The 26,231-nt window shown below is 41.4% G+C and overlaps 1 protein-coding gene across 1 annotated transcript; it reads left to right on the top strand.

The window, feature by feature from the left end:
* Positions 1 to 4,656: 4,656 nt before the first annotated feature.
* On the top strand, positions 4,657 to 14,976 carry LOC119742707 (lactadherin-like). Its single transcript, XM_038218875.1, has 5 exons — positions 4,657 to 4,702; positions 10,786 to 10,935; positions 12,664 to 12,805; positions 13,111 to 13,279; positions 14,830 to 14,976. The coding sequence occupies exons 1-5, from the start codon at positions 4,657 to 4,659 to the stop codon at positions 14,974 to 14,976; spliced, it is 654 nt and encodes a 217-aa protein (XP_038074803.1).
* The last annotated feature ends 11,255 nt before the right edge of the window (positions 14,977 to 26,231 follow it).

Here is a 26,231-nt window from a genome sequence, read left to right as displayed (position 1 = left end):
AAGTGCTAAGCAGTGCCGTGAAATTGCCCCCGCTGGAGATTTCTCATTACCACTTTCCTCAATGCTGCAGCACTAGCTGGCACCCCCAAGCAGTAATCTTAAACCAACCCGAAAGTCGTTCGATCATCGTTAACAGTTTAGATTCACCCGTGATTGGCTGGCAATGCATACGTCAGCATGCATGTCTGCGCATGCGCAGCTTCTAATAATGAGGCAATCTGGGGCCATAGGCAATCCTTGTGTTCTTGGGAGGGCACACCTCTTGAGGATTTTTTTTTTACTTTTTACCATTCCCTGGGCTGCCCCTGCTAATGAGATTTGTTCACTGTGGATGTTTTTGTCAAAAGATAAAAAAAAAATCAGCATCAGCAAAATAAGTCCATCATAGGTCCATCACAAGTCCATCACAAGTCCACCCCAAGCATATCATAAGTGCATCACAAGTCCATCACAAGTCCATCACAAGTCTATCACAAGTCCATCACATGTCCATCCTAAGTCCATCACATGTCCATCACAAGTCCATCACAAGTCCATCACAAGTCCACCACAAGTCTATCACATGTCAATACAAGTCCATCACAAGTCCACCACAAGTCCACCACAAGTCCATCAAAAGTCCATCAAAAGTCCATCACAAGTAAATCAAAAGTGCATCAAGAAGTCCCATCAACAAGTCCATCACAAGTCCATTACAAGTCCATCACAAGTCCACCGCAAGTCCACCACAAGTCTTTCAGTCTGAAATCACGGCACTGGCCATTCATAGTACCGTAAAAGAAGAATTCCTTTATCATTGTTTTTTTTTCCAGCTCCTTTTGACTGGACTGGTAAAAGGACTTGGACGGCACTCATGAACAGACTTGTGACTGGACTTGTGACTGGACTCGTATAAACTCGACTTGTGACTGGACTTGTGACTGGACTTGTAGTTTCTATGTTATCACCTGGCAACGATAATGAATAAACAATACAAAAACTGTGTGGATCGTTGATGAATTGAAGAAAATCGAGTAATAACGACGCCTTGTTCTATTGCATCTGTATGGCGTGCGGAGTCCACACTGAAAATGGAAGGTCCCTTCTGCCATAAATTAAGAGTACATTGATTTTTATCTTTCGTCCTTTCAAAGTCTTCTAGCGCGCTCGGTGTATTCTATGAACAATGTAAATATCAAGGACAGAATTCCATTATTACGATTTCTTCGCTCTTGCTTTATTGTTTTTCTGCAGGTTCATTATTAGCACCAAGCTTGCTGGCAACAAGGATTCTGCGTTTTTAATATTTCACCTTTTCAAAGTCTTCTGACGCGCTAAGCATATTCTATGAAAACTGTGAATATCAAGGACAGAATTCCGTTATTGGAATATCTACGCTCTTGCTTCATATGTTTTCCCCAAAGGTTCATTATTGGGACCAAGCTTGTTGACTACAGCGATCATTACAGGAAGACAGTTCCTTTCCTTGGCGATGCCGCGCCATTTCATATCGATTTCCGACTGTTTGCAGTGGGCTGCATTGTTAATTTTGATGATGAAAATTTGAAGTTTAGATCCACTCTTCATTGGTTAGTATGCATGGTCAGAATGCATGGTCTGCGGCTGCGTAGCTCTGGGTCAAGCTTGTGGTGCTATAGGGTGCGTTTATAGCTCCCCGGGTCGACATGGGTAAAGGCAGACGGGTCAGCCACGACAGCCGGGCTAATCCGACGCTCAACCGCGGCCCATCACGATCCTCACGTGACGCCTTAGCCATGGCCGTAACAACTGATAAAAAAAACCGCCCGTTTTGGATTGGGTCTAAGGTTGAGATTTACTGTGTTTTAGTCAAATGTAAAACTCAAAAACGTTGGGCTGAAATTATAGTCTTAAAAACAATAGGATCAACCTCTCAGGCACTATGGGCTCCGTGCGCAAACAAAAGAGGGCGCGTTGTTACCACTTTTGAGAGCCCCTAGGACGGGACACCGCGTGTACGTACGGGACTGGTTCGCAAGCGAAGTACTAAAAACGTATCTATCCTGAATGTGCCATAGATATAGAATAAAAAGACTAGATCGGCAGTGCGTACAGACGCGCGTTCTCCCATGGGCGGCGCCCTTTTTTCAGCGTGTGGGGAAAATGTTGAATTACGCGCACCTTTATTTCCGTAGGGTTTGTATGAAAAAGTAATATTTTATGTCGGTAAAAGTAATATTTGTCCTTCAGTAGTTATTTACCCAACAAAATTCAAATTGGGTTACCAAGCTGCATGTTCATCTCGAAATTTGGTCCATTCTATTCTTCGTTTTTAATTTACATTTTAAAATGCTGGTGCTCGTTGCTAAAAAAACCCCCATTACATCCAGTCGTTAAAGTGTTATTTGCTTCTGAATCATCAAAACAGAGTACATGTATATAGCCCGCAGCTTCATTAACTTACAGAATGATGATCATTTTGAACGTCTTCTTCTGTTAGTTGTTGACTTGTTCTTAAATTTAAATTCACAGCAGCTTTAAGGGGTAACACCTAGAACAGTTTTTTCTCCATTGTCCCTCCTAAGGCCAAGGACATGACAAACGCCATTATCAGATAAAAAATAGAACAAATACATGTATGATTGTGCTCTCCTGCGTATCCAGCATCTCCAAATCTGCAAGATGGCGCAAGAATCTCACAATATTGAACAACATGGGTAGATCATATATATATGAATAAACTTGAGGAGTTAATTAGATTTAAAAACGGTTTTGCCATCTCGTTTCCCTATGAGTAGCCGTGGTTTTGTTTGTCCGTTGCAAAAGATAATTCTCAATGTCGAACCCCCGATAACGCCTTGAAGATCTCCATGATTTTGCAATTAATGCCCCCCTTCCAACCTGGTCGTGAAATATGCACAACAAACACACTCATCGTCCGTACCCTCAAAACATTTTACAATGTTAATTTAAATAATTCAACGGTAATTTAAAGCAGTTTTCACATTCCGTGTGTTCTTTTTTATTGTTTAAAACTATATAGTTTCTATGTACAATTAATCAGATACCAGACATATGTTGGGTTGCCAGTGGGGGGCCAACACCTCTAACGTAGCAAAGACCTCTTTGTCTTAAATTTTTAGGAAATAAATTTGACGCGTATCTCTCTCGTAACCCATCAGCTGCACATATATTTCAGTTTTAATATTACAATGTGAAAAAGCGCAAGATATTATACTTAACTCCCTTCCCCTTAAAAAAAATCCTCGAGCCCTTTTGCCCCTTCCCTCAAAAATTTGGTAATGGATCAGTCGCGTTGATTTCTCATTGTAACTGACAAAGATTGAGTAATTATAAGAACGAAGGTTCCATTATTTTTTGGAGGTAATACAAAGGACGATAGCAGCAGACGAAACTCTTGGACCCGTTTAGTGGTTGAGATATGTCTTTGCTGATCTTGGTGCCGTTTTGTTTGTGTGTTTATTTGTTCTTTATACTTGTCTTGTGGCCAATGATTTTATGAAGGGTCTAGGCCTATATTCTATTTTACAACCTCTAAAGCTAAAGCCTTTCCGTTCGCTCTATGGTATGAACACAGTGAATGTCAAGGGCAATGTGTTGCAATATCTGCAATAAATCTGTGAATGGTAACTAGCTGGAGATCGTACTTTAAAGAGCCTCTAGATTTTTTTCTGGCGAATTTTACTTAAATTGTGTGTTATTTTGCATAACACTGTTTACCTAATTATTTTTTTACATATCTTTTTGAGAGTGTATTACCAGATGGTAAACCATTCCATATCGATTTGTGACTGTTTATGACTGAGATGGTCGTCATTGTTCAATTTTAAAACGGTGTTTTTTTTTCCTAGACGTTATTTTGTTAAAACTGGAAACTGTAATTACAAGGGGATACCAATTGGCTGTTACGCTACCCGCTTCCAGCATAGCTCCATCCATACTACAAGCTTCTACTGTCGTTGCGAGTTCAGGCTCGTTCGTGTTTGGCTAGACTTGCTATGACGTCAGCCTTTTTGCGGTCTGCAGCTACTGAGGCGAGCGAGTGGCGTTTTCTACTCGGCGATATACGATCAACACTAACGGAGTCTCGATCATTGCGTCAATCAGGTTTGGTCTTAGTAGTCAGGCTCATTCCTGATCGTCGTTCAGTAATCTACATGCGAAGCTGGTGTGGTGTCTGTGTCGTTCATTGCATTAATCAGAGAAAGGTTCCAGTAAAGTGTTTAGTCGAGGCTCTTTTCCCATTGTTGTTCAGTAGTCTACGTGCGTAGTTTACCCTTTGTATAATTCGCGTTGGTGTGTGAGTCCTGCATCTTGGACAATGGACGAAGCAGCAGCTTTGGTTCTGATGCTGTCAGTAATGGCAGGTAAGATTGAGTAATCTATACTGAGGCGAGCGAGTGGCGTTTTCTACTCGGCGATATACGATCAACACTAACGGAGTCTCGATCATTGCGTCAATCAGGTTTGGTCTTAGTAGTCAGGCTCATTCCTGATCGTCGTTCAGTAATCTACATGCGAAGCTGGTGTGGTGTCTGTGTCGTTCATTGCATTAATCAGAGAAAGGTTCCAGTAAAGTGTTTAGTCGAGGCTCTTTTCCATTGTGTTCAGTAGTCTACGTGCGTAGTTTACCCTTTGTATAATTCGCGTTGGTGTGTGAGTCCTGCATCTTGGACAATGGACGAAGCAGCAGCTTTGGTTCTGATGCTGTCAGTAATGGCAGGTAAGATTGAGTAATCTATTTATTTATTTATTCCATTTCTCTACCCAGGGTATGCCCAATCAGTTTAAAACTGGTTTCCATTGGGGCCCTGCATACAATAAATAATGACTACAAACATGTATAATTATACAATACATTACAAATACAATAAAATTCAATACAGTGAGATAAAACAGTATTTGAATAATGCATAGGTGTTAAGCAAATATTATAAATACAATACATTTTAAAACTATTATAACTACATGTACAGTATGAATGCTTTACTATAAAGTTGATTCAGTGAACACGAATTTTGATCTATCTTGTAACATCAAGAAAAGAAAAAAAAAATATTGCTGTAACTATATTTGCTGATTACGGGAGGGGCGAAAACCCTGCGAAAACCCTTTTGGGAGAAAACACGGGGAAATTCCCATCCGGCTCCTTATTATCTTCTTATTATTATGGCAACCAAGTTTGTTAACTCCGTAGATCAGCACATATCTAGATTCGTATAATCAGAGAAGACAGCGGCAAATACACAAATAATTATTTGCAGAAATATTATTACTGACTGAACGTTTAACGTAGCTCAGATTTGAATGAGGCTAGTGAAGTCATGATTCTCAACTGCACATGTAAATTATTCCAGATGATTGTACCAGTTACAGCAAAGCTTGAGGCATAACATTGTTTTTTTTGCAAAAGGAATCCTCAATGCCATATCAGTGGATTGTCTAGTTTCACGAATCTGAATAAGTGGTGTAAACATAATTATTTGTCATATACAAAGGAGTAATTTTGTTTATACATTTGTAAACAAGAATAGCCTTTTTATACTCTACTCGTTCAGCAAATGACATCCAATTAAGACTAGCAAACATATCTATCACCTTTAGTACGTCGATCCTCCGACTGGGTTGTTTGCCAATATCAGACAAGCTTAGCTAGATCAGGATCGGGGACACAATGTGCATCTCTCCCATTTAATTTCTGACATAAAACCCCAAGTTGCAATAGTCGTTCGCCATTGAATGTTGTGATTTGTGTCGGTTTGACATGAACATAATTTGTGAATGTTTATGGTCACCGTCACAACCGAGTAAACTAAACATTATTTTGATAAATTATCGGCGTATTGAAACAGAGATATTTGAAAACAAAACGGCGGCCGCTACATATATTACCAGTTTGTAACCACGGAAATGGAAAATTGAACTGGTAACATATACATAGATTTAAGTGTTAAGATTCAAGTATGATTAACCTTATCAAGATTGACCCTGTCAAGTCCCTTTGGGCTAGCGGAGGTATTGTGTCCCAATCCTTATTTCAGAGTACGTTAGCCGATTTTTCTAAAATTAAGCAATACTGTTAATTGGCAAATAATTCAAAATATAACCTCAGTTGTTTGGCGCGACGGTGACTCAAAAAGGGCACGTTATAACAATGTTGGTAAACTTATTCATCATTTCGACATTTTCGTTCAAATTATTTGAAATTTGGTAAAAAAATTTGAGGGGTCAATTATGGTGGTCCAAAAGCTCAACAGGATAGCACAAACACTGATTGAACGTTTTGTTAAAATGCATTTTCTCCTTTTCTGCCTTTCTGCAAACAGAAAAGCAAATTGTCTGTTTTTCTAAAATTCATTTTCCTCCTTTTTTTTGTTTTTCTGACAAAATGTTTGATCTGCTTTTCTTGTAGCAGAAAAGCAGATGTCCACTTTTGAATTTGAACCACCTGAAAAAAAAGTTCAATTTGCTTTTCTGGTAGCAGAAATGCATATGTCTCTTTTTGAACCGCCACTGAAGGACCAAAGTAAAGCCAGCTTTTTTGGTAGCAGAATACCAGAAAGACAGAAAAACACATTTTAGTAGAACGTTCAATCTGCTTTTTATTTTCTGGTAGCAGAAAATCAGAAACTAGAAAAATGCATTTTAACAAAACGTCAGCTTTTTTGCTATTCTGTTAGTAGAAAAGCAGATGTCCACTTTTAAACCGCCAAAGATCAATACACCTTTTTCGCGTGTCTGCCATATTAAATTCAAAGCGAGGTAAAGTCTTCATTTTATGAACTTTAGATTAGAAATTCCAAATTGCTCTGATAAATAATTAAAAAAAACATTGACTAAACATACCCTTATGTTTTAAGCTACCTTTAAAATAAATAAAAGACGCCAAATACAGTAGTCTGGCACCATCTTATTCAACAGTTTACAATTTTTGTGAAATAGATTCGGGGAACATGATCGAAAATGGTTTCCTTGCATCGTGAATAACGTCTAGTCTGGTTCCGTTCTACTTCTACTTCTACATTGGTGCTTGGCAAAGTCCCCACATCGGGATATCACACCAAGGTTGGGCGTAAGACCGATGAATATCTAAGGTAGACTGAGGGTGGTTTTGAATTGGGAAAAGGAAGCAGAGGTGACTGATGCAGGGAGGTTGTTCCAAGTAGGTATTGTTCTTGGAAACAAGGAGTATTTGTAGACTTTGTATTAGTTGTATTAATAGCTATGTGGTAATACTTAAACTGATGATAACTTCGTGATCCTGGGACTGCTGGAGTTAAAAGTTATGCGTGTTGGTTGTTACAGATCAGGTACATTGTTGATAGTCGGGCGTTTCTTCGACGGGTTTCCAGTGACTCCCATTTCAATTCCTTGATCGTAGAAGACACGCTTTCAGTGGGATGATGTTTGCTGAGAACGTACCTTGCAGCTCGTTTTGTATGGCTTCTATTTTGATGATGTTGGTTTTTGTATACGGGTCCCATAAACAACTGCAGTATTCCAGACGCAGACGTACTAAGGCAGTGAATGCGCGTTCCTTGAAGTCTTTGGAGCAGTGTTTTAAGTTGCGGCGGACGAGACCCCAAATCAGATTGGCATTATTAGTAATGTTGTCAATACGTTTGTTTCATGAAAGCTTTTGTGAGAAGTAGAGGCCCAGATAGGAGTGTTCTGCAACAGTTGTTAAAGCATTCAGACCTAATCTGTAAGTGGACTCGATGTTGTTACAGAGGGCCGGGGGATATGGTCATGCTGTGACATTTCTCAACGTTAAACTGCATTTGCCACTTGTCGGCCCATGACTTTAAACTATTGAGGTCGTGTTGTAGTATAGCAATATCTTCAGCAGTGGCGATTGTTTTATAGAGTAAACAGTCATCTGCGAAGGGACGAATACTAGACTGAATCGAGTCCGCGAGGTCATCGATGAAGGTGAGGAAAGGGAAGGGGCCCGACGACCGTTCCTTGAGGAACTCCTGAACTCATGAAATCTTTCGTGGTTACCTTTGCTGAAAAGAAATATTTTGCGAGGTTTCTTTTTGTTGATTTTGGCTTTTAAGTTCATTCCCAATGATATAGCTTCGTGGTCACTGATGCCTGGTATGATTGAACAGTATGAAACCAAACTGGGATGGGAAGTTCAGGCGAGATCTAGGATGTTTCTTGTAGGGCCACAGATTCTTGTCGGGTTTGGCACTTGTTGCTCTAGATCATTATCACAGAAGATAGTGAGCAGCAAGGAACATTTTGCAGTCTCATCTCCGACCAGTTTGACAGTGGATGATGACAAATCAATATCTGGGAGGTTGCAGTCACCTCCCAGATAAATGATGGCAGATTGTACTTTTGCCTAATTTTGTAAAGAGCGTCGTTTAGTTGAAACAAGCTGGAGGTATATTTCTCTGGTGGACGATATAAGTATCCAATTAGCAGAGATTTTTGACCTCGAGTTCTTATTTGAATCCATAACAGTTCCGCTTTGGTGTCCAAAATTAACCTCTATAGGGAAGCAAGGCGTCTTTAATCATAATAAAGACCCACCTCCTCAGAGGTTACGATCTTTTCTGATGATGGAGAAAACGTTGGGGTAATTTCAGCATCGGTGATTGAGTCAAAAAGGTATGACTCAGTTACGGGCTTCTCTGGTTCAATTAGGCTTTTGAGAAGAATTTGTTTGCTTTTGAGTCCATGCAGTTGACGATTATAATTTTGATATTGTTTTGCGGCGGTTGTTTGATTGTTTACGACGAGCTTTGTGCTTTTTTTTTTTATGATGATCAAACTGGTGGCAAGGAGTCGATTTGGACGGAATAGAGGTTAAGTCTGGGAGGCCAAGAGTGTCTGTCATGTCTGTGTTGTTAAATATTAAAAACATGCAATGAGTTTGAGAGGGACAAGTTGAGAGAGTTACTGAACCGAGAGGAGCTGCAAGATGGCATCCGGGTTGCATAGGCCATCGTAGACCTCTGAGGACATATCCATGCAGTGACCATGAAACTATCTGTCACTATTATTGCAGCATACAGCTCTTTGTCCCCATCGGACAGCTTTACTGCAGATGACACAAGGATACTTGACTTTGTATGGACCTGGATTACGTTCGGTGTCACCTGCCATGAACAGCAGAAGAGCGTTGTAGCTGCTGTTGGATTCCGAATTGAATGAAGATCTAAAACATTGAAAGCGTTCATCAACAATGAGGTTGGAAACCAATTGAGTTGGCATGCCCTGCTGGCTGAAGGTGATCCCAAATGGGTTCCTTTGGATCAAAGGCCTGTGGTGTGTTCTTTGACAGTTTTCAAAAGAGTCATTGAAGTGCTGAATCGAAATTGATACTAGCACAGAACTGATAGTGATATTGAAGTTCGGCATCTTGAACGTGATGAAGATAAACAAAAGCAGTAGGTACGTGTAGGTCAGTGCTGTCCAGAAAAAAAAAAGACGGCGAAGAACGACAAAATGTCTATCGAGGTTCCCAAAATCCCTGGCACAATGTAGACAAGTTAAGGATTAACCAAATTACTTTCAGGTGGATAATCTTGGGAGCAGCACCGTTGGGAATCCCATAGAAACTTCTGTGTCCATTACAACCAAGATGGCGACGATGTTGTGAAACAGTTAAAAAAGTCCATGTACAATCACAATACACCATGAACTACACGTATGTAGTATCACAAACTGGAAGATGCAAGCCAATAAGGTTCAACGCAGAGCTGCCCGGTTTGTTCTCAAAGATTACCGGCGTACATCCAGCGTCACCAAGATGGTTAAGACGTTACAATATGATTCCTTAGCAGATGTGCGAAAAAACTCCAGACTTACTCACTTTTATAAAATCCACACCGGAAGTTCTCCTGCCATCATCCAGCTTAACAAAAGAACAGCTGATCACTCCAGTCGCCACTTCAATCAGGATGCGAACCAGCGGCTTGAGACCAGAACTACCAGGTCCCCCGGACCGTAGTTGATTGGAATCAACTCCCCCAGTCCATCACCTCCCTAAAGTCCCTTGAGCTGCTCAAGGCGGCTTTCCAACCTGGACATAACTGAACACACTCTGCACAAGTTTGGCCTGTTGTCATGTATCCAGATGAAGATGAAGATGAAGACTATGAGGCACTGACCCTGACCTGATAATTCCGCCCGGACGTCTAGATATTGTAGGTCAGGCAGCTGCCACCGGGCTTAAAATAAACATGACGACCCTTTTTCAAAGCTCAGCTTCGTTGCCGCTGTGGCTTTATCATTGAAAAGCTTTTAGTGTTCCGATCAAATTAAACACAAACTTGCTTCTTATATCATACAGTTTGATGTTACTTTAAGGAAATATTAACTTATGTTGAGCTGGAATCTTCAATTAAGTTGGGGACCCAAATAGTGGGCGAAGCCGAAATGAAGACGAAGCCGAGTTTTGGAATACCCCTATAGGTGACCGTCGTCAGATTCCCAAAAGAAAATGACGCAGCAAAGCTGGTGCAGTATCAATATCTTTCAGCTGTTGATTCATTGTAAAATACGTATTTGCATGTAGTTATATTAGGTTACAATATTTACGTACTGGGATAAACGATTGCAGAACAACGCCATTGGAGTCCCCTGGCCAAAAACATTCAACGGAGGACCCCGGATCAGAGGCGACCCATGTCATGCGGTAGGCTTACACCTGAAACATACATTGTTTCCATATGATTGTCGTACAGTTGTGAACAATACCAAGTTGATATTTTATTAGCCACATTGTTTTATAGAGCGACCATTATGTCATTATTGGCTTGCGTCTATGTTTTAATTTAACTAATTCCAAAGTGCTGTTGGTTGGTGTGGAGAGCCAGCAGAGGGTGTGTTACTCCGGTCCCCCACCGGAACCTGATTCTGATAATCCGGATGACTGGATGAAGCAAGTCATGCCAGAGATACGGAAGCGTTGCCCGGGAAGGAGGCAACCCACCCCAGCTGGTAAGTCGTCCTACGATCACCCATACCTTAGGTATAACTAACAAGCATGTGCATTTGTTCTATCACAAGTGTATTGAGATCGAACGTTTTGGTTTACCGAATATCAAGGTTCATCCAAGACTGCAAATGACGTTAAACGTCTGCTAATATCAGATATGTCTCATGTTTGATCCTTCTCCCCAAAAGTGTTGCACGACTCCTTTCAATTTGAAAAAATAATTCAGATGTTTTTGTGCAACTCCCTAGACTTGGAGCCATGTCGATAATTGTATTGCGTCCGGTAACCGGTTACTGGCTCCACGCACGCAGAATATCGCTGCAATGCGCATAGGATGGTTCCCAGACAAAATGATGCTGACTATTTCTGATAAATTGCCGACTTTGAGAAAACGTTTTCGATTTTGTACACAACTTTTGGGAGCATTTTGAATCGCTTGCGAATTCTATGCGAGCACTCTGATTGGTTCAGATTCCAGAGTGTATTCTAGGCTGACATGGAGGATCATTACACTTGTTACTTCTACGAGTGTACACTTTGTGTTGTGTAACATTACAAAATTCATTATAGGGCATACACGACTCAAATAAATCAAGTATATCACAATGATACTTTTTTCTATACACAATTGGCCAAGCTGATTGTATTGGTCGTTTAAACGTCGCCAGATCTGCAAATATGTCCCTAACGTATTGAGAAGAAATTCTAATGTAACGGAATGAATGAGTCCTCATTTGCATAGCGGTGCGCGATTGGATCTCACCGAAAAAACGCACTGCATTATGTATTGTGCTGTTGCATATTTTATTATGAATAACGGTGCGAAAACGTAATCGTCAAGTCGTTAGATTTGTCTCAACCCGGCCGATTTACGTACTGGTCTTATTTCAGCAGCGCCAAGCTGTTCGACTGAAGTTCCCGGAAAAAAATACGACTATCTAACGACTTGTCATCACGTCTATAGCGACTCCCAAGAGTTAGACAAAAAAAGAAAACAAGTTACAACGGAAAATCTGTTGTTGCTTGGTCATGCTCATTGATTTTTTCCCCCAAATTCGAAGCGTTTCTCACTGCCATATTTGAAGGAGGGGAGGTTTTTTATATTTGCAATAACGAGGCCCTACTATAAATCTGAAACCTACCCCAGTTGGTACGGAGAAACCTACCCCAGCTGGTACGGAGAAACCTACCGCAGCTGGTACGGAGAAACCTACCCCAGCCGGTACGGAGAAACCTACCCCAACTGGTATGGAGAAACCTACCCCGGCTGGTACGGAGAAATCTACCCCAACTGGTACGGAGAAACCTACCCTAGCTGGTACAGAGAAACGTACCCCAACCGGTACGGAGAAGCATACCTTATTAGACACGGTGAAACATACCCCAGCTTAAAGTCGTCATATGATCTTGTTTATCGTTTTTGGATTTGTTTTATCACAAGGTTATTGCATTGACATTGACCTTTGGGGGGGGGAGACCAAATATCAAGGTTAATAGAAGGCTGCTTACCAATCTCCTATTTGAAATTCGAGGGAGGGGAGGCTTTTTCATATTTGCAATAACAAGGCCCTACTATCAATCTGATTTTTGTAAGTCGAAACTTGCAGTCATGATTATGCATTTTACCCCAAACAAAGTTTATGATCAAATTATCTTTCTCACAACAAATAATTGATGTTTTTTTCTATCAATATGCATATATATTTCATTTGCTTACTTTTTGTCACCAGCAGAGTGTTCAAGTCCGCAACCCCTAGGTATGGTTAACGGGACAATCCGAGATGATCGCATCACGGCGTCCAGTAGTTACTCCTGTTGCCCTGCCAGTGATGGACGCCTCAACAATAACAACGGATGGGTAGCCTATACTTTGTATGTTTACAATGTCACAAAACGCTCTTGAATGTGTATAAGTAACAAACATCTAATTGCACCAATGTGTTTTCAGTTTGTACGTTTTGTTGTGTTTTGTTTGGCATTGTTTTTTTGCAATGGTTTTCCTTTTCATTATAGAAACAAATATCATCCCCAGCCAAAACCCAACCCGGTTGCGCATTTGAATTGCGCACTGTAACGAGTTTCAATCATTTTGTTTGATTATCAAATCCATTCTACCAACGGATTTGCGGAGTATTGTTATTTCATTGTTCCTCATCTTCTCTTCACTCTGTGTACAGTGAGGATGCCAATCCCTGGATCGAGGTGGACCTCGTTGAGCCGACAGTGGTGACTGGGGTCACCACACAGGGACTCTACGGTTACTATGTGACTGCGTACAAGGTGGCGTACAAGAAGCAGCCCTCGTCTGAACGAGAACACGTGACAGATGGAAACGGAAAAGTCAAGGTGAACATCAGTCTTTACTAAGTCTTGCTGTATGCTAAATTTAACTTTTGTACGTAACACAGTTTTTTTAAAAGAAAATGAAAAGGTATTGTTCTCATAGTTTCTTTGGGCTTTTATTGTAATTTGATAACTTCATTCTTTACAACTTTGTTCGGTTCTATGCTCTTGCAACCATTTAGCCATTCTAAAATCGCGTCTGAATATCTTACGTGTAAACAAAAACATGTCCTGCTTTTGATAATATTGGTTTTTCCTGCTAATTTAAAAGATTTTTCATTCAAATTCACCAAGATTTTTAATTGAAATTCACCAACTCTATCATTCCATTTCGTCCACGAAAAGTTCACACGCTTTTGACCAAACCAATTGAATTATTTACCAATCAATTAGTTTGGTCACCCTCTTTAGTCACCGGGTCAAGAATAATCGTCCTTATCGAGATCAAATTCATCTTTTATAAATCAATTCGACGAATTTGATTTCTGAATAACAAGGTTTGGCGTAGACGAGACAAAATCGAATACTCCATGACGAAAACGTGCGCTCTTGCTTAAATTTGCTTAAACTGAATTTGAAATTGTCTGACAAAAGATGAAATTAAACATTTGAAGTGCTTTATTGATGTTGATGGACGAATTTGAATGTTAGAAGCGGTGAATTCGAATAATAAACGTTTCAAAAATAGCCAGGGAAACCTATAATAACTCAGTTGTTTACCAATGGAATTAAACCACAATTTCAGATCATTTAACCCTCAAGGGGCCGGGTTATTTTGACCATCTCTCAGCGGGGGGGGGGGGGGGGGGGGGGGGCCGGATTCCGCCCCCCCTAAGATCTCGGCCATCGAGTGACGAAAAATTGTGAAACTCGGCACATGCATAGAGCAACTCTTCCTAAACATACCCGCGTAGCGCCGGAAAAAAATTTCGCTACGCGGCAACCCGTGGTCCGATTTTTATGTTTTTGGTATCAAAAGATGCGCAAAGCTCGAGGCTAAAAAGTCATAACAGCTCGGGTCGCAAAATTTTTTTTTAGAGGCTATCACGGAAAATGTTGAGGGGGGGGGCGGATTCCGCCCCCCGGCCCCTTTAGGGTTAAATAAGGAATGATAAATTGTATGGTGCGAGCTTAATTTGCTTTGTGCAACAGGGTGAGATTTAAGGTTTTAGGATCAAAAGCAGGACGTGTTTTTTTATTACACGTAGTCAAACAAATGTAACATCAGTAAAGATTGATACTTCATTCAGTTATAGAAAGGTTATTCAAGGGAAAATAGCCTTTTGTCCCCCAAAAAGCAAAATGCTCTGAAACTCAAATAGAAACCCATGGGATGTCTATATGGCTAAAAATGATGTGACAAGTAAGTCCCGACCCAGAACAGACTGTTTACCTTATATATTATTACGGTTTGTTGAAATTTCGTTTCGAAGGAAGACCCTGTCAGCTAAGAATGCCCACTTTTTGTAGTTTTGGTCCTAGACTTTACTACAAGTAGGCTATTTTGTTACAAAAAAACCAATGTGCGTTTATTGTGTTGGGATTCATTTCAGGTGTTCGTCGGTAACATTGATGGCAACAACCCGGTCACTAACCTGTTTGACGAGAGTGTGGCGGCCACGGTAGTGCGCATTGAGCCTACTGATTGGCAGCATGAAGCTTCCTTGCGATTGGAGCTGCTTGGATGTCGCCGTGGTTAATTCAGCTAACGGATTCAGGTGATTCTCTCCGACAGCGCTGACAAAATTTCATTCTATATAAAGTAAATGCGACGGTAGATAATATGAAGATTGATAATCAATAATATGTTTGGTAGGAGGAATATTTAGCGGAAAGCAAGAATACGCTGAAGATTTAGAATAATCACTACGGATTAATAGACCTATTATCTCAAATTTTCGTTAGTAGAATGCAATATATACAAGATTATCTGAAATAATATTCATTTATGTGTAACAAAGTAAATTACTAAAGCGTAGGACAATAATTTTTCAATTATATCATTGCCACACATAATTGCTAGGATGTATAGGTCATCAAAATACCTTAATTTAAAACTATCCGCATCAAATAGAGTGGAGGCTCATTTTACGTTGATAAGAAGAAAACAACATGAATGTTTTAATTCAATGCGTGCTACGCTCTGTGAATATGTACATGGTTCTGAAATAAAAACAAATCTGGACTTGTACATTTTTCGAGGCGAAGCCGAGTCAACTAGAAAAGTCTAGATTTTACCGAGCGATAATATTCCTCCCATTTCACAATTTAAATATATTTGAACTTTTATTTCAACACAAAATTAGTGAAAAATGTATTTCTCTCTTCCAAACCACCCCTTCACGAAAATGTTTGAAGCCAACTCTGTAGCGCTGGCTCTTTGGAACAATACGCGCTTTGCGCAACGCTGAACGCGCACACCAGCATGCATTTGCACATAAATATATAACTTGAAATAACTAGATCGGACGCGCGTACGATACGAGCGTTTTAACTGGACGCAGTCATTCGTCGGGTGAATAGGGTTAGAAATTTAAAGGCGCATTTCTTCGGCGTGACGATCACTTCTCAATCACTGCTTGCCGTGGTTAATCTATGTAATAGACCATGGCGAAAAGCCATGGTCTATTACGCGCGAAGAATTGCCGAGATAGTCAGTGGGCTTGTGGTAAAAGCCCATATGCATTTTGCGGTAAATTATTTGAAACTCTCAGGATCATTAATGGATACGTCAAGAAGTTCAAAACCACTGATGCCATTTTTCTGACCCGTTGTGGGCGGGGTATGACTTTAAAACGTGGGGGCTCGCCCACAAAAAAAAAAGATTCAGAAATTTTTTTTTTTTTTTTTGACCTTTGGACAGCTCACCTTAGTGCTACATCACGAGAAAAAAAAAATCCAAATGTTGCCTCTTTTGGGGGTGGGCCACGTTTTAGTTAAGTAGGGGGAAACTGCCGTTAACAGAAGATCGAGCTGTAACGGGCAATCTTGGCGTTTTTGTTGTTTGTTTCCATTCAGTACAGTACATGGCGGGCAGAATGTTTACATGACAAATCATACACAATGTTTCCCCTTTTGGGCGTGTCCCACTTTTGGTAAAAAGGGGCGTTATACCAAAAGTGGGCTTGCGGGAGCCCATATACATTTCGGGAACATTCTCTGAAATACTCAGGATCACCTACGGACACCTCAAAAAGTAAAAAAAAAAACCTTGTTCCCACCCCGGGGGATTTTAAAATGGCAGCCATTTTAAACATGTAATAGAATGTTGTACTTAGAGAAATGGACACAATCATCTACACTGTGATACATTTATGTTTCGATCTTTTTTATCTATCCTGACTACAATGCTAACCTCTTTTATTAAAGTAAATCTCTTGAAGCTTTGAAACTTCGTGCAATGGTAGGCCTTGATGAATAATGTTACAAAATGTAACGGTGTCGGTGACGAATTTAGCATTGTGATTGCCGGATTTCTGTGGATGTACAGAATATCCTAATTAAAACCTTTCCGGGGTCAAATAGAGTGGAGGGTCAGTTTTTGTGGATAAGAAGAATGCATGATCTTCAAAAACGAGAATAATTCCAAATTATTTATAGTTCTGTGTTTATACCTCTGAGTTGTCGTAAAAAGAAGCTAAGAGGCAGCTAGACCCGTGAACGTGGCTATATACATAGCCACGCTTCAGTCTATAGTAAAAACATTCTATTGTGATCCGCGGTTACAAAACAGAAAATCAGCAGAATATTTTTTCGGCAGAATTATGAAGATGAAGGAAAATGAAAAAGATTGGAAAGAAATATGGCACATTTGGTTTGAAAAACCTTCATTTTTTGAAAGATCTTTAAAACAAACCCTTGCACAATGGAACAGCAATATAAAGTGGGTGATTTGGCAGACTTTCGAAGTGGATTTAGCAGAATTTTACATGGTATTACAGTCATCCTGCCATGTAAGACGGTTAGTTGGGGGTACCCACTGGTGATACTTCTTCCGTTTTGCGCTTGCGGAACTCGGGGTACCAGAGTGTCATTCCTGTCTTTGATTTTCTGATCATTTGGAAAACATTCGTTACTTTGTCACCGTACTTTACATCTTATTTCTTGGCAATGCCAGATCCAACACTCGCGGAAATTCACAGGAGGCCCAACAAGTAAGTGATTCACATATTGGCAAAATTATACATGGTTATATGTAGCGGACCAAAAGATAGAATGCTGTCGCTTGTATTTACCCGACGGAAGCGCGTGGCGTTGTATACAACGCCACGTTCACGGGTCTAAGAGGCAGCCATCTTGATCTCATTGAGGGATATACCGATATTGTACATTTATAATTCAAATGCTTTTTCACTTCGCTTTCATGTTCGTATTTGTGAAATAAAAATACCTATATGAATGCAACATGTATTTGCTCCTGCTTTTTAATGGTTGCTTGATCTCATATTTTATTTTATAAAACCGACATACTTATCCTTGTCATTTGATTGGTGGAACTCACATCACGTGTCATTCATTATTACTCCCATTCAAGCCGGGTCTAAAAAAAGTACTATCCGCCCATAGGGAATGGGAAATATTGAACAGTTAGGGTCATTCTTGTTCTAAGACGCGGTATTTGTGTGCAAAGGCATGTTGGTGTGCGTGTTCAGCGTTGCACGTAGTGCGTATTGTTCCAAAGAGCCAGCGCTACAGAGTGGGGTTCAGTGGCGCACCCAGGATTAGGTTTTTTTTTTTTGGGGGGGGGGGTGGGCTGACAATTTTTTTTTTAGAGGTTAACTTTTTTTTTTTTAAATATTGCCCAAAATGTTGGGCCACAGAAAAAAAAATTGTGGTTTTTTTTGGGTGGGGACAGACTACTTTGACGTTGGTGGTGCCACATACACCCCTATTATACTACTCGAAAATAGGCCACATACATATCACCAAGGTCAAATCGTGGAACTAAAAAACAAAAATTAAATAAGAAAAAAAAATGACAACCTCGGGGGGGGGGGGATCATTCCTGTTTTACGAAACATCCCTCTGACTATAATATGAAATGCCCCTCCACAACTCGTTACCTTATAAGGACATTGGCGTGCGCGTCGCGGGTACTGCGCGATGTCGCGCAAAACGCAGCTGGGCTGGTGTAGTGTGAATTTCGGACCATGAAATACTGATTCACTGGTAGTACATTGCGCATGCAAAAACACCGGATTTCATGGGAGTCCAAATTTCATATGACACTGAAAAAGTGTTTAAGACACAGACATATAAACACATAGTCCGCCAGATCCTTTTCGAAACTACTCGCGCATTCCGTGATTTCGCGGCGCCCGACTAAAATCCAAACTATGGGCAAATTCACCTCTCCGTATAGTGATTGTACACACACCCAAACTATTCCATTTAGAAAATTCTATGAAGTTATTTTTTGATTGTAAAAATAAACCCCTTGTGTACTTAATATGATTGAGGTAGATTAAAACACAATAACCTGCACAACCTTTTTCACCCAGATTGTGAGTAAAACAGCCCTATTAAAGCTAAAAATTTACATCCTGTATGTAAATGTATGTACTGTACTAATCGCGTATCTGCATTGAACGCGCGTCGCGCAGAAATGCGAGCTGTCAACAAGCGTTTTGCCCTTACTTTTTCAAATCACGGTTTTACGCGCACGACTGGCGGTCTATGCATTTATATGTCTGTGGTTTAAGACCAGCAGCTGGGAGCTGCAGCTGCAGCTAGCCATGTCTTTATTATTCCAATTAAGACCGGCCACGTGACGGGCTGTCGACCAATAGGAATGCGTAAACTGTCTTAGGTATTTATGAATAAACATTTAATTTAGGAATGTTCTGGTGTTACATGTACATTCAATGTACAGTGCCAAATTAAGTGGTTTGTCAAGTTTATGGAATATACATTTAATTTACATTGCAATCATAAATTTGACCCTCTTGTTGCTCTTCATTTGTATGTATTTATTTCATTTTTTTTGTCTGGGGAAGGGGAAAATTACCCTGTGTCCCCCCTCCCTCCCCGGGACTCTCATGTCACTTAATGGTGCACATTGTCTGACAAAAAGAACAGCTGATGCGATAAACTACCCGTTTACCGTTTCATTTGACGAAATACCGTCGAATGGCTTGGAGCGTTTACTAAACAGTGGAGCCTTGTGCTAAAGGCTCCGTGCGCCGACAAAAGGGGGCATTTTTCCTCGTTTGACCCACTTTGTGTGTCCCGTGGACGGCGCACTGTACTGTACTGGTTCCACACTGTACTGTACTGGTCCCACATACCACGAGGCCGAAATGTCTCCACATCTGAAAATTTTCTTCATGGCATAAAGAACCAACATGCAAAGTTTCATGCTTTAGTCACAAAGTGTACAATAATTATTGTTTTACATATTTGACCTTAATAGCCCCATTATATCACAAAGTGGTTTGTACATCTTATTTTCTTGGGTCTGGTAATATATGTTGAAATGATTATTCGTGATGCAACTGTATTGAAGCAACGACAGTCTGATGGCCATGATCAGACCCCGAGGTGCAAGAAGCCCACCCTAGAATTCTTTTTCATAATTTTTCAAGTTTTCAAGTCTTCGTTTTTGGAAGCAAATACCGCCACACATACTTGATGAGGATGCAGTAAAACAATTGTTATAAATAGTGTATGTGAAGGTCATTGACCCCTCAAAGGTCACTAGAGATCAAATATGAAATGTCATGGCATGAAGAACCAACATGCGAAGTTTCATGCTTTAGTCACAAAGTGCACAATCGTATCACTCGACAGCCCCACTAATATTGATTGTTCTTATTAACCCGAATGACGAAATATGCGTATTACTTGTGCACGCGCGAGCAAAGACGGCTTTCGGAAATAAACACAGAATTTGGGCGCAGATAATTACAGACCTTAATTACAATGAACGGCTAGAAAATGATACGCATCTAGAGCCTTTTGCCCATCGACTCCGTGCATAAACAAAACCCTAATTAAGCGGCACAGATGCAACAGATCTGAGCGTCGATCCGATGTTTACACTTGAACTGTTTATGTATTTTGAGTTTTGCAATCATTAATATTCCTCAAGACAAAATTGTTGAAAAATATCTTGGAGATGGGTTTAAAGTGAATTTTACGTACCGCCTTTCATATCAGGAATTCTCGTTCCTATGTCGACTTGTTTGTTCATGTTTATTTTCACATCGCGTACTTGCTTGAAAACTGACATGTATAGCGACGCGAAGATTTACCTACGTACAGCCGATGGTTCTAGATTAACGATTTTTTTTACAATACCACTTTACGTTTAACAAAGATGCTTTAAACTCATTATAGCTAAGCGGAACAGGAAAGCGTCAAAATATTTGGTAAATTCTGTCCTATTTTTCTCTGAGGGTGTCATGTTAGAGGGGTAAGGAATCACACGCTCCGTTCACAGAAATGGCCCCAGAACATGGATAGCAATCTAACCTAACATTTGTGAAGAAAACATTGTCGGAATGTTGTCAATGTTTCTAGTGTTTGGAACGTATTGTAAATATTTCTACGCTTTTGAAAAACAAAATGGGTACATGTATATGAATTGGAATAATCGTGCAGTGGGGAAATTTTAACCCTTCGCTTGGGCCATTATCTGCAGCCAGGCGCCCGAGCCGAAAGCAAAGGTCATTATCGGCAAACAGGCCCTAAACTACTCTCTCACAGTGTTATTGCCTTATTACGCCAAAAAAAGTCTCCGGTTTCTGGTATGGAGCCTGCCCAAAAAGTGGTGCGGCGACATGGCTTTTACTTTTTGTTTTTACCGTTTTTTTAAATCTAAAAATTAATGTGGCCTGACGTTGCGAACTTAGCAAGTTCTTCTTCAGAGGCTAAAACAGAAATGATAGAGGTACATACATTAACATAGGGGTGCACACAAACATGCAGGGCTGAAAGAAGAAACACAAAAGGAGGATTAGGTGGGAGAGGTGTGGAAAGATGCAGGGGAGGGTGGATGAGAGAACAAAGAAACAAAGGGAGATGGCAAACCACAAGGCGCTAGTATAAACAGGGGAGGGACCAGAAAGGGGACGGATCAAAGGTCACAGAAGTGGGAACGGACAAAAGAGTGTTAGAGTGAAGGGGGATGATGCAGGGGGGGGGGACAGTATGGAGGTGGAAAGGGATGAAAGATGGGTAAACACAAACAAGGAAGACCATAATAATAATGGAGTCTTATATAGCGCACGTATCTACCATCAATTAGGTACTCAAGGCGCTGGAGATTATGTCTATTATTAAAGAAAGGTAAATAAAGTTAATGAGAGATATGAGACCCATTATGTAGCACCTTGTAATGGTTTACAAGACGCTTTGGCGCATATTGCAGCCACTGCCAGAAACACCGGGGCAAACCCCTTCTCTTAGCGATAAGTGTTACTGGGTTCTTTAACGTGCATTACACAACACACGGGACCTACGGCTTTACGTCCCATCCGAAGGACGAAGCAATAATGGTTAAGTGCCTTGCTCAAGAGCACAAGCACTATGTTCCCCGTCAGGATTCGAACCCATGTACCACGGCACACGAGTCGAACACCGTAACCGCAGGACCATAGCACCCCATACCCCAGGTGGATTATCTGTAAGTATGGATTATCTGTAAGTACGGAAGCTTGAATTGCCTTCAGCGATACCGCGTTACCGCGATAATTTATCGCAGAAATCCAGAAATCAGTGCAGAAGACAATGGAGGAAGAAAAGGATTAATCATTTCCAAGTTGGATGTTGAGACCATGTGGTTGAATAGTTCGAAGACGATTCATCCACACTTTCTCTCCGCTGAGGCGAACTGAGTCCTTGCGATGGCCATAAGATTCAATGCCCTGCAAAATCATATCAGAAATGGAGTGGTTAGGCAGGTTGAAGTAATGACCAACAGGGGTGTCTAGTTTCTTGGTGTTGACCGATGACCGGTGGGCATAGAAACGCTTCTTGAGCGTATTCTTAGTCTCACCTACATACTGCACTCCACAGACCCTGCAAGAAATGAGATATATGACATTAGAGGTGTTACAAGTGATGTTACCAATGGTTCTGTGGGTAGTGATAGAAGAGTGGTCAGAAAAGGAATCAGACTCCTGGATATGAATCTGGCAGACAACACATCTGGAACTGCACTTGAAAGTACCATGCAGGGTGGGAGGGGATGCAACTAAGGATGGGACTTCAGCTCGAACAATCAAGTCCAGTAGATTTCAAGGACGCCTGTAAGTCAATGTGGGGCCGTTGGGGATGGCGCGAGCAAGGCGATCTGAAGTATGGAGGATATGATGATTGTCATTAGTGATTTTGCGAAGGGGAGGGAGATTGGGGTGAAACGTGGTAACCAAGAGAATCATGGGTTTGGCCATGGCATCAGGGGCCTTTCCCGTGAGAGCTAGATTTGTGGGGATAGCTTTAGCTCTGGCAATGGCACGATGAACTTGGCGAGAGCTGTGACCCCTGGCCACCAAGTTGTTCCTCAGTATCTATGTATGGCGGGAGAAATCGGAATCATTAGAACAAATTCTTCTGAGTCTGAGTGCCTGGCTAAACGCTATGCCAGTTTTGCAGTGCCTGGGGTGACAGCTGGAGGAGTGGAGGTACTGGTGGGTGTCTATGGGTTTGGAATACAGGTCAGTGGATAGTGAATTGCCTTGCTTGCGGACGGTGACATCCAGAAAGTGGGTTTGGTGAGCCGAGAATTCCGATGTGAATTTGATGGTTCTGTGGAAGGAATTGATGTGGTTAGTGAAGGTCAAGAGACTGTCCTCATCACTGGTCCAGATGAAAAAAACATCATCAATATATCTCCACCAGATCCAAGGGCGACATGGGGCCGAGGCAAGAATGCGTTCTTCGAGGTCGCCCATGAAGAGGCAAGCCATCGACGGGGCCATGCGAGTGCCCATTGCAGTGCCGTGTACCTGTAGAAAGTGTTCACCAAGGAAGGAAAAATTGTTCTTCGTTAGTATAAGTCTCATGAGGGTGCCAACATCACTGATGGGAGGAGTCGTGTGTCCTGCCTTGGCCAGAGCCAAGGAGCAAGCACGAACACCCTCCTCATGTGGGATGTTGGTGTACAGAGATGAGACGTCGAAAGTCCCAATGATGGCTGTGCTGGGAATCTGGTCCTTGATTCCTTCAAGCTTGCGGAGGAAGTCTGGGGTGTCGTGAATGCATGACGAAATCTGTGGGACAAGGGGGGTTTGAGAAAACTGTCAATGAACAGGGAGATGCGTTCCGTGGGTGAGCCATTACCGGAGATGATGGGTCTACCGGGGTTGCCAGCCTTGTGAATCTTGGGTAGAAGGTAAAATCTGGCAGTCCTACAATCACAGGGAGAAAGAAATTTGTGAGCTTTCTTGGACAACTGGTCACGTGATCGCATATCGTCAAGTACCTGTTGTATATCTCGACAGAAAGTGCCTGTGGGGTCAGAGTCAAGGCGGGTATAGTTATTGCGATTATCCAACTGGCGATGGGCCTCATCAATGTACCTCTGACGATCCATGATGACCACAGCTGAACCTTTATCTGCTGGCTTGATGATGATGTCGGTGCGAGAGCGCAAGGAGTTGAGAGCCAGGCGCTCCTCTCTGGGGAGATTATCATGAGTCCTGTGGGGGAAGTTGTCCGGGTTAGTGACTTGGGAATTGATAACTTGAACGTATGTCTCTATGGCTGGCACACGATTCTTGGGGGATACCCATGAACTCTTGACTCGAAAAGGCTCTGGCTCGCACGGTTCACTGTCCAGGAAAAACTCACGCAGACGGATTCTACGGTAGTATTCCGTGAGATCTTGGCTGAGCTGAACCTGGTTCACAGAACGGGGAGCGGGACAAAAATTGAGACCCTTGGAGAGAAGTTTGTGCTCTGCGTCAGATATTAATGAGGAAGAAAGATTAACTACAGTGTTGACAGGGGGTTCTGGCGGTGGCGTGGTAGATGGGGACCTAGGACGTCTGAAACGTCTGTGTCTGCGTTGCTGTTGCTTGGCAAGCAAGCCACCAATCTTCTTGTTTCTCCTGTTGAGTAGGACAGAGTCAAGGTTAGACAAACCCCTTTCAATCTCATCATGGAAATTCCTGTACGTGGAGTCAGAACAACTGGATTTGAGTTGGGAGTCAAGGTGGGAAATATTCTGATGGAGGTCCTCACGTGTAAATTGACACTGCTGAGAGAGAATATTGATGAGTTTAATAGAGGCACCATGTATAACTTGATTCCATCTCATTTGAAGGTGTGGTGGGAGGTTTCCTAAGCAGGGAGTGTGAGACAGTTGCAAACCTTTGGGGATAAATCGAGAGAGGGAGTAAAACCTGTAGTTATCCTGATGGTAGGAAAAGCGTAAGGCCTTTTCCTTTGCCTTTCTGAGCTGTTGGAAAGTGCAAATGGTGTCACTCATATCTGTAGAAAGGGAAAGAATAAACGGTTAATACAATAAATCAGTGGAGGAACACGAAGACAAAAAATACAAGTCAAATGGAGTTGCTCATGCCTTTTGAAGAGACAGAGCAAAACAAAATTGTAGGTACCTGTAGTGTGGAGAGAACAGTTTGATTAGTACATGGTATAAAACGATCAAAAGAAGGAACAAAACAAAACACAATGAAACTTACATGTCAGCAAGGAGGATCACCACGAAGGGATACTGCAACAGAGAAGTTGAAACATGAAAAAAAGTAAAACTGCTGCAAACTGCTTACTGACTGGATGGACCTGAAATATATAAATCTTAAAATTAATGTGGCCTGACGTTGCGAACTTAGCAAGTTCTTCTTCAGAGGCTAAAACAGAAATGACAGAGGTAATTTTAAGGTCAAATTTGTGTTGCTTTTGTAAAATGTATTTTTTGATCACTGCGTGGACATATATACATTGTATTGAAGATTTAAAGAGGTTGTGGAATGCTCGAAGATATTTCCGTCATTTTTCGGGTATATATAGCCTAAGTTTGTCCTGTTGATCAATAATTCCGAGATCAGTGTGGTACTGATTTGTTTTTGGCAGTGATAACGTTGCTTGTTTCTCATTGATTGCGATGTCTTCCGGATAACTTTTTTGTTAAGCACCAGACGACGATCAGCAATTTGGGCCTGACCTTTGAGACCAAATTGCGATAATTGAGACTCCGTTGTTGTTGATTGCCGATATATTGCCGACTACAAAACGCCGCTGGACAAAGTATCGTCTTGAAATTGAACAATGACGACCATCGCTGTTGATAGTACAGGGGCAGATCCAGGTTTTTTGGCGGGGGGGGGTATCAGCAATCAATTCTGAAATTAATGTAAAAAGGTTATTTTTTTGTCCGGACACTTGGCCTCCGTAAAACCAATAGGTTTGGAGATGGGGGGGGGGGGGGGGGGCTCGCGGCAAACTTTCAATGGGGGCGCTGTTCAAATTCGACGAATATTATAATATTGCAGAATAGACCTTTCTGCGCTTGGTTGGCAAACTGCATTTTTGCCAACCACGGCCTGCAAAACTATGGAAGGCCCAACACTGCAAAAATGAAGTAGAGTCATTACATATCACCAAAATATTATTTGATACTTGAAAATACAACACTTTCAACAAAGCTAGAAAATAATTCCTACATGTGCCTTTTACTATGTGTTGATGGCGTTATGAACCCCTGTAGCCTAGCTGGTCTGCCCTACTTTGTGCGCAGGCGTACATTATTACCAGTATAATTTGTTCGGGTGTCAGAGTGGCGGGGGGGGGGGGGGTTCGAATAATTTTTAAGGGGTGACCATGTCAAACGAGTCAGACGATATTGAATTGCGAAATATTAAATCACACCTCTTCGTCACTTTGGCGGAGACACCTTAAGAGTCATTTGCCCATAGAAGAGTCATTTGCCCATAGAGTCCGTGCATAAATACACCCTAGGCGGTACAGATGCATCAGAATGGAACGTCGA

Source organism: Patiria miniata, unplaced genomic scaffold, assembly GCF_015706575.1.
Source record: "Patiria miniata isolate m_02_andy unplaced genomic scaffold, ASM1570657v1 HiC_scaffold_6, whole genome shotgun sequence".
NCBI classification, from domain to species: Eukaryota; Metazoa; Echinodermata; class Asteroidea; order Valvatida; family Asterinidae; genus Patiria; species Patiria miniata.
Note: the sequence above shows the minus strand (reverse complement) of the source record. Positions and strands in the feature narration are given on the sequence as shown.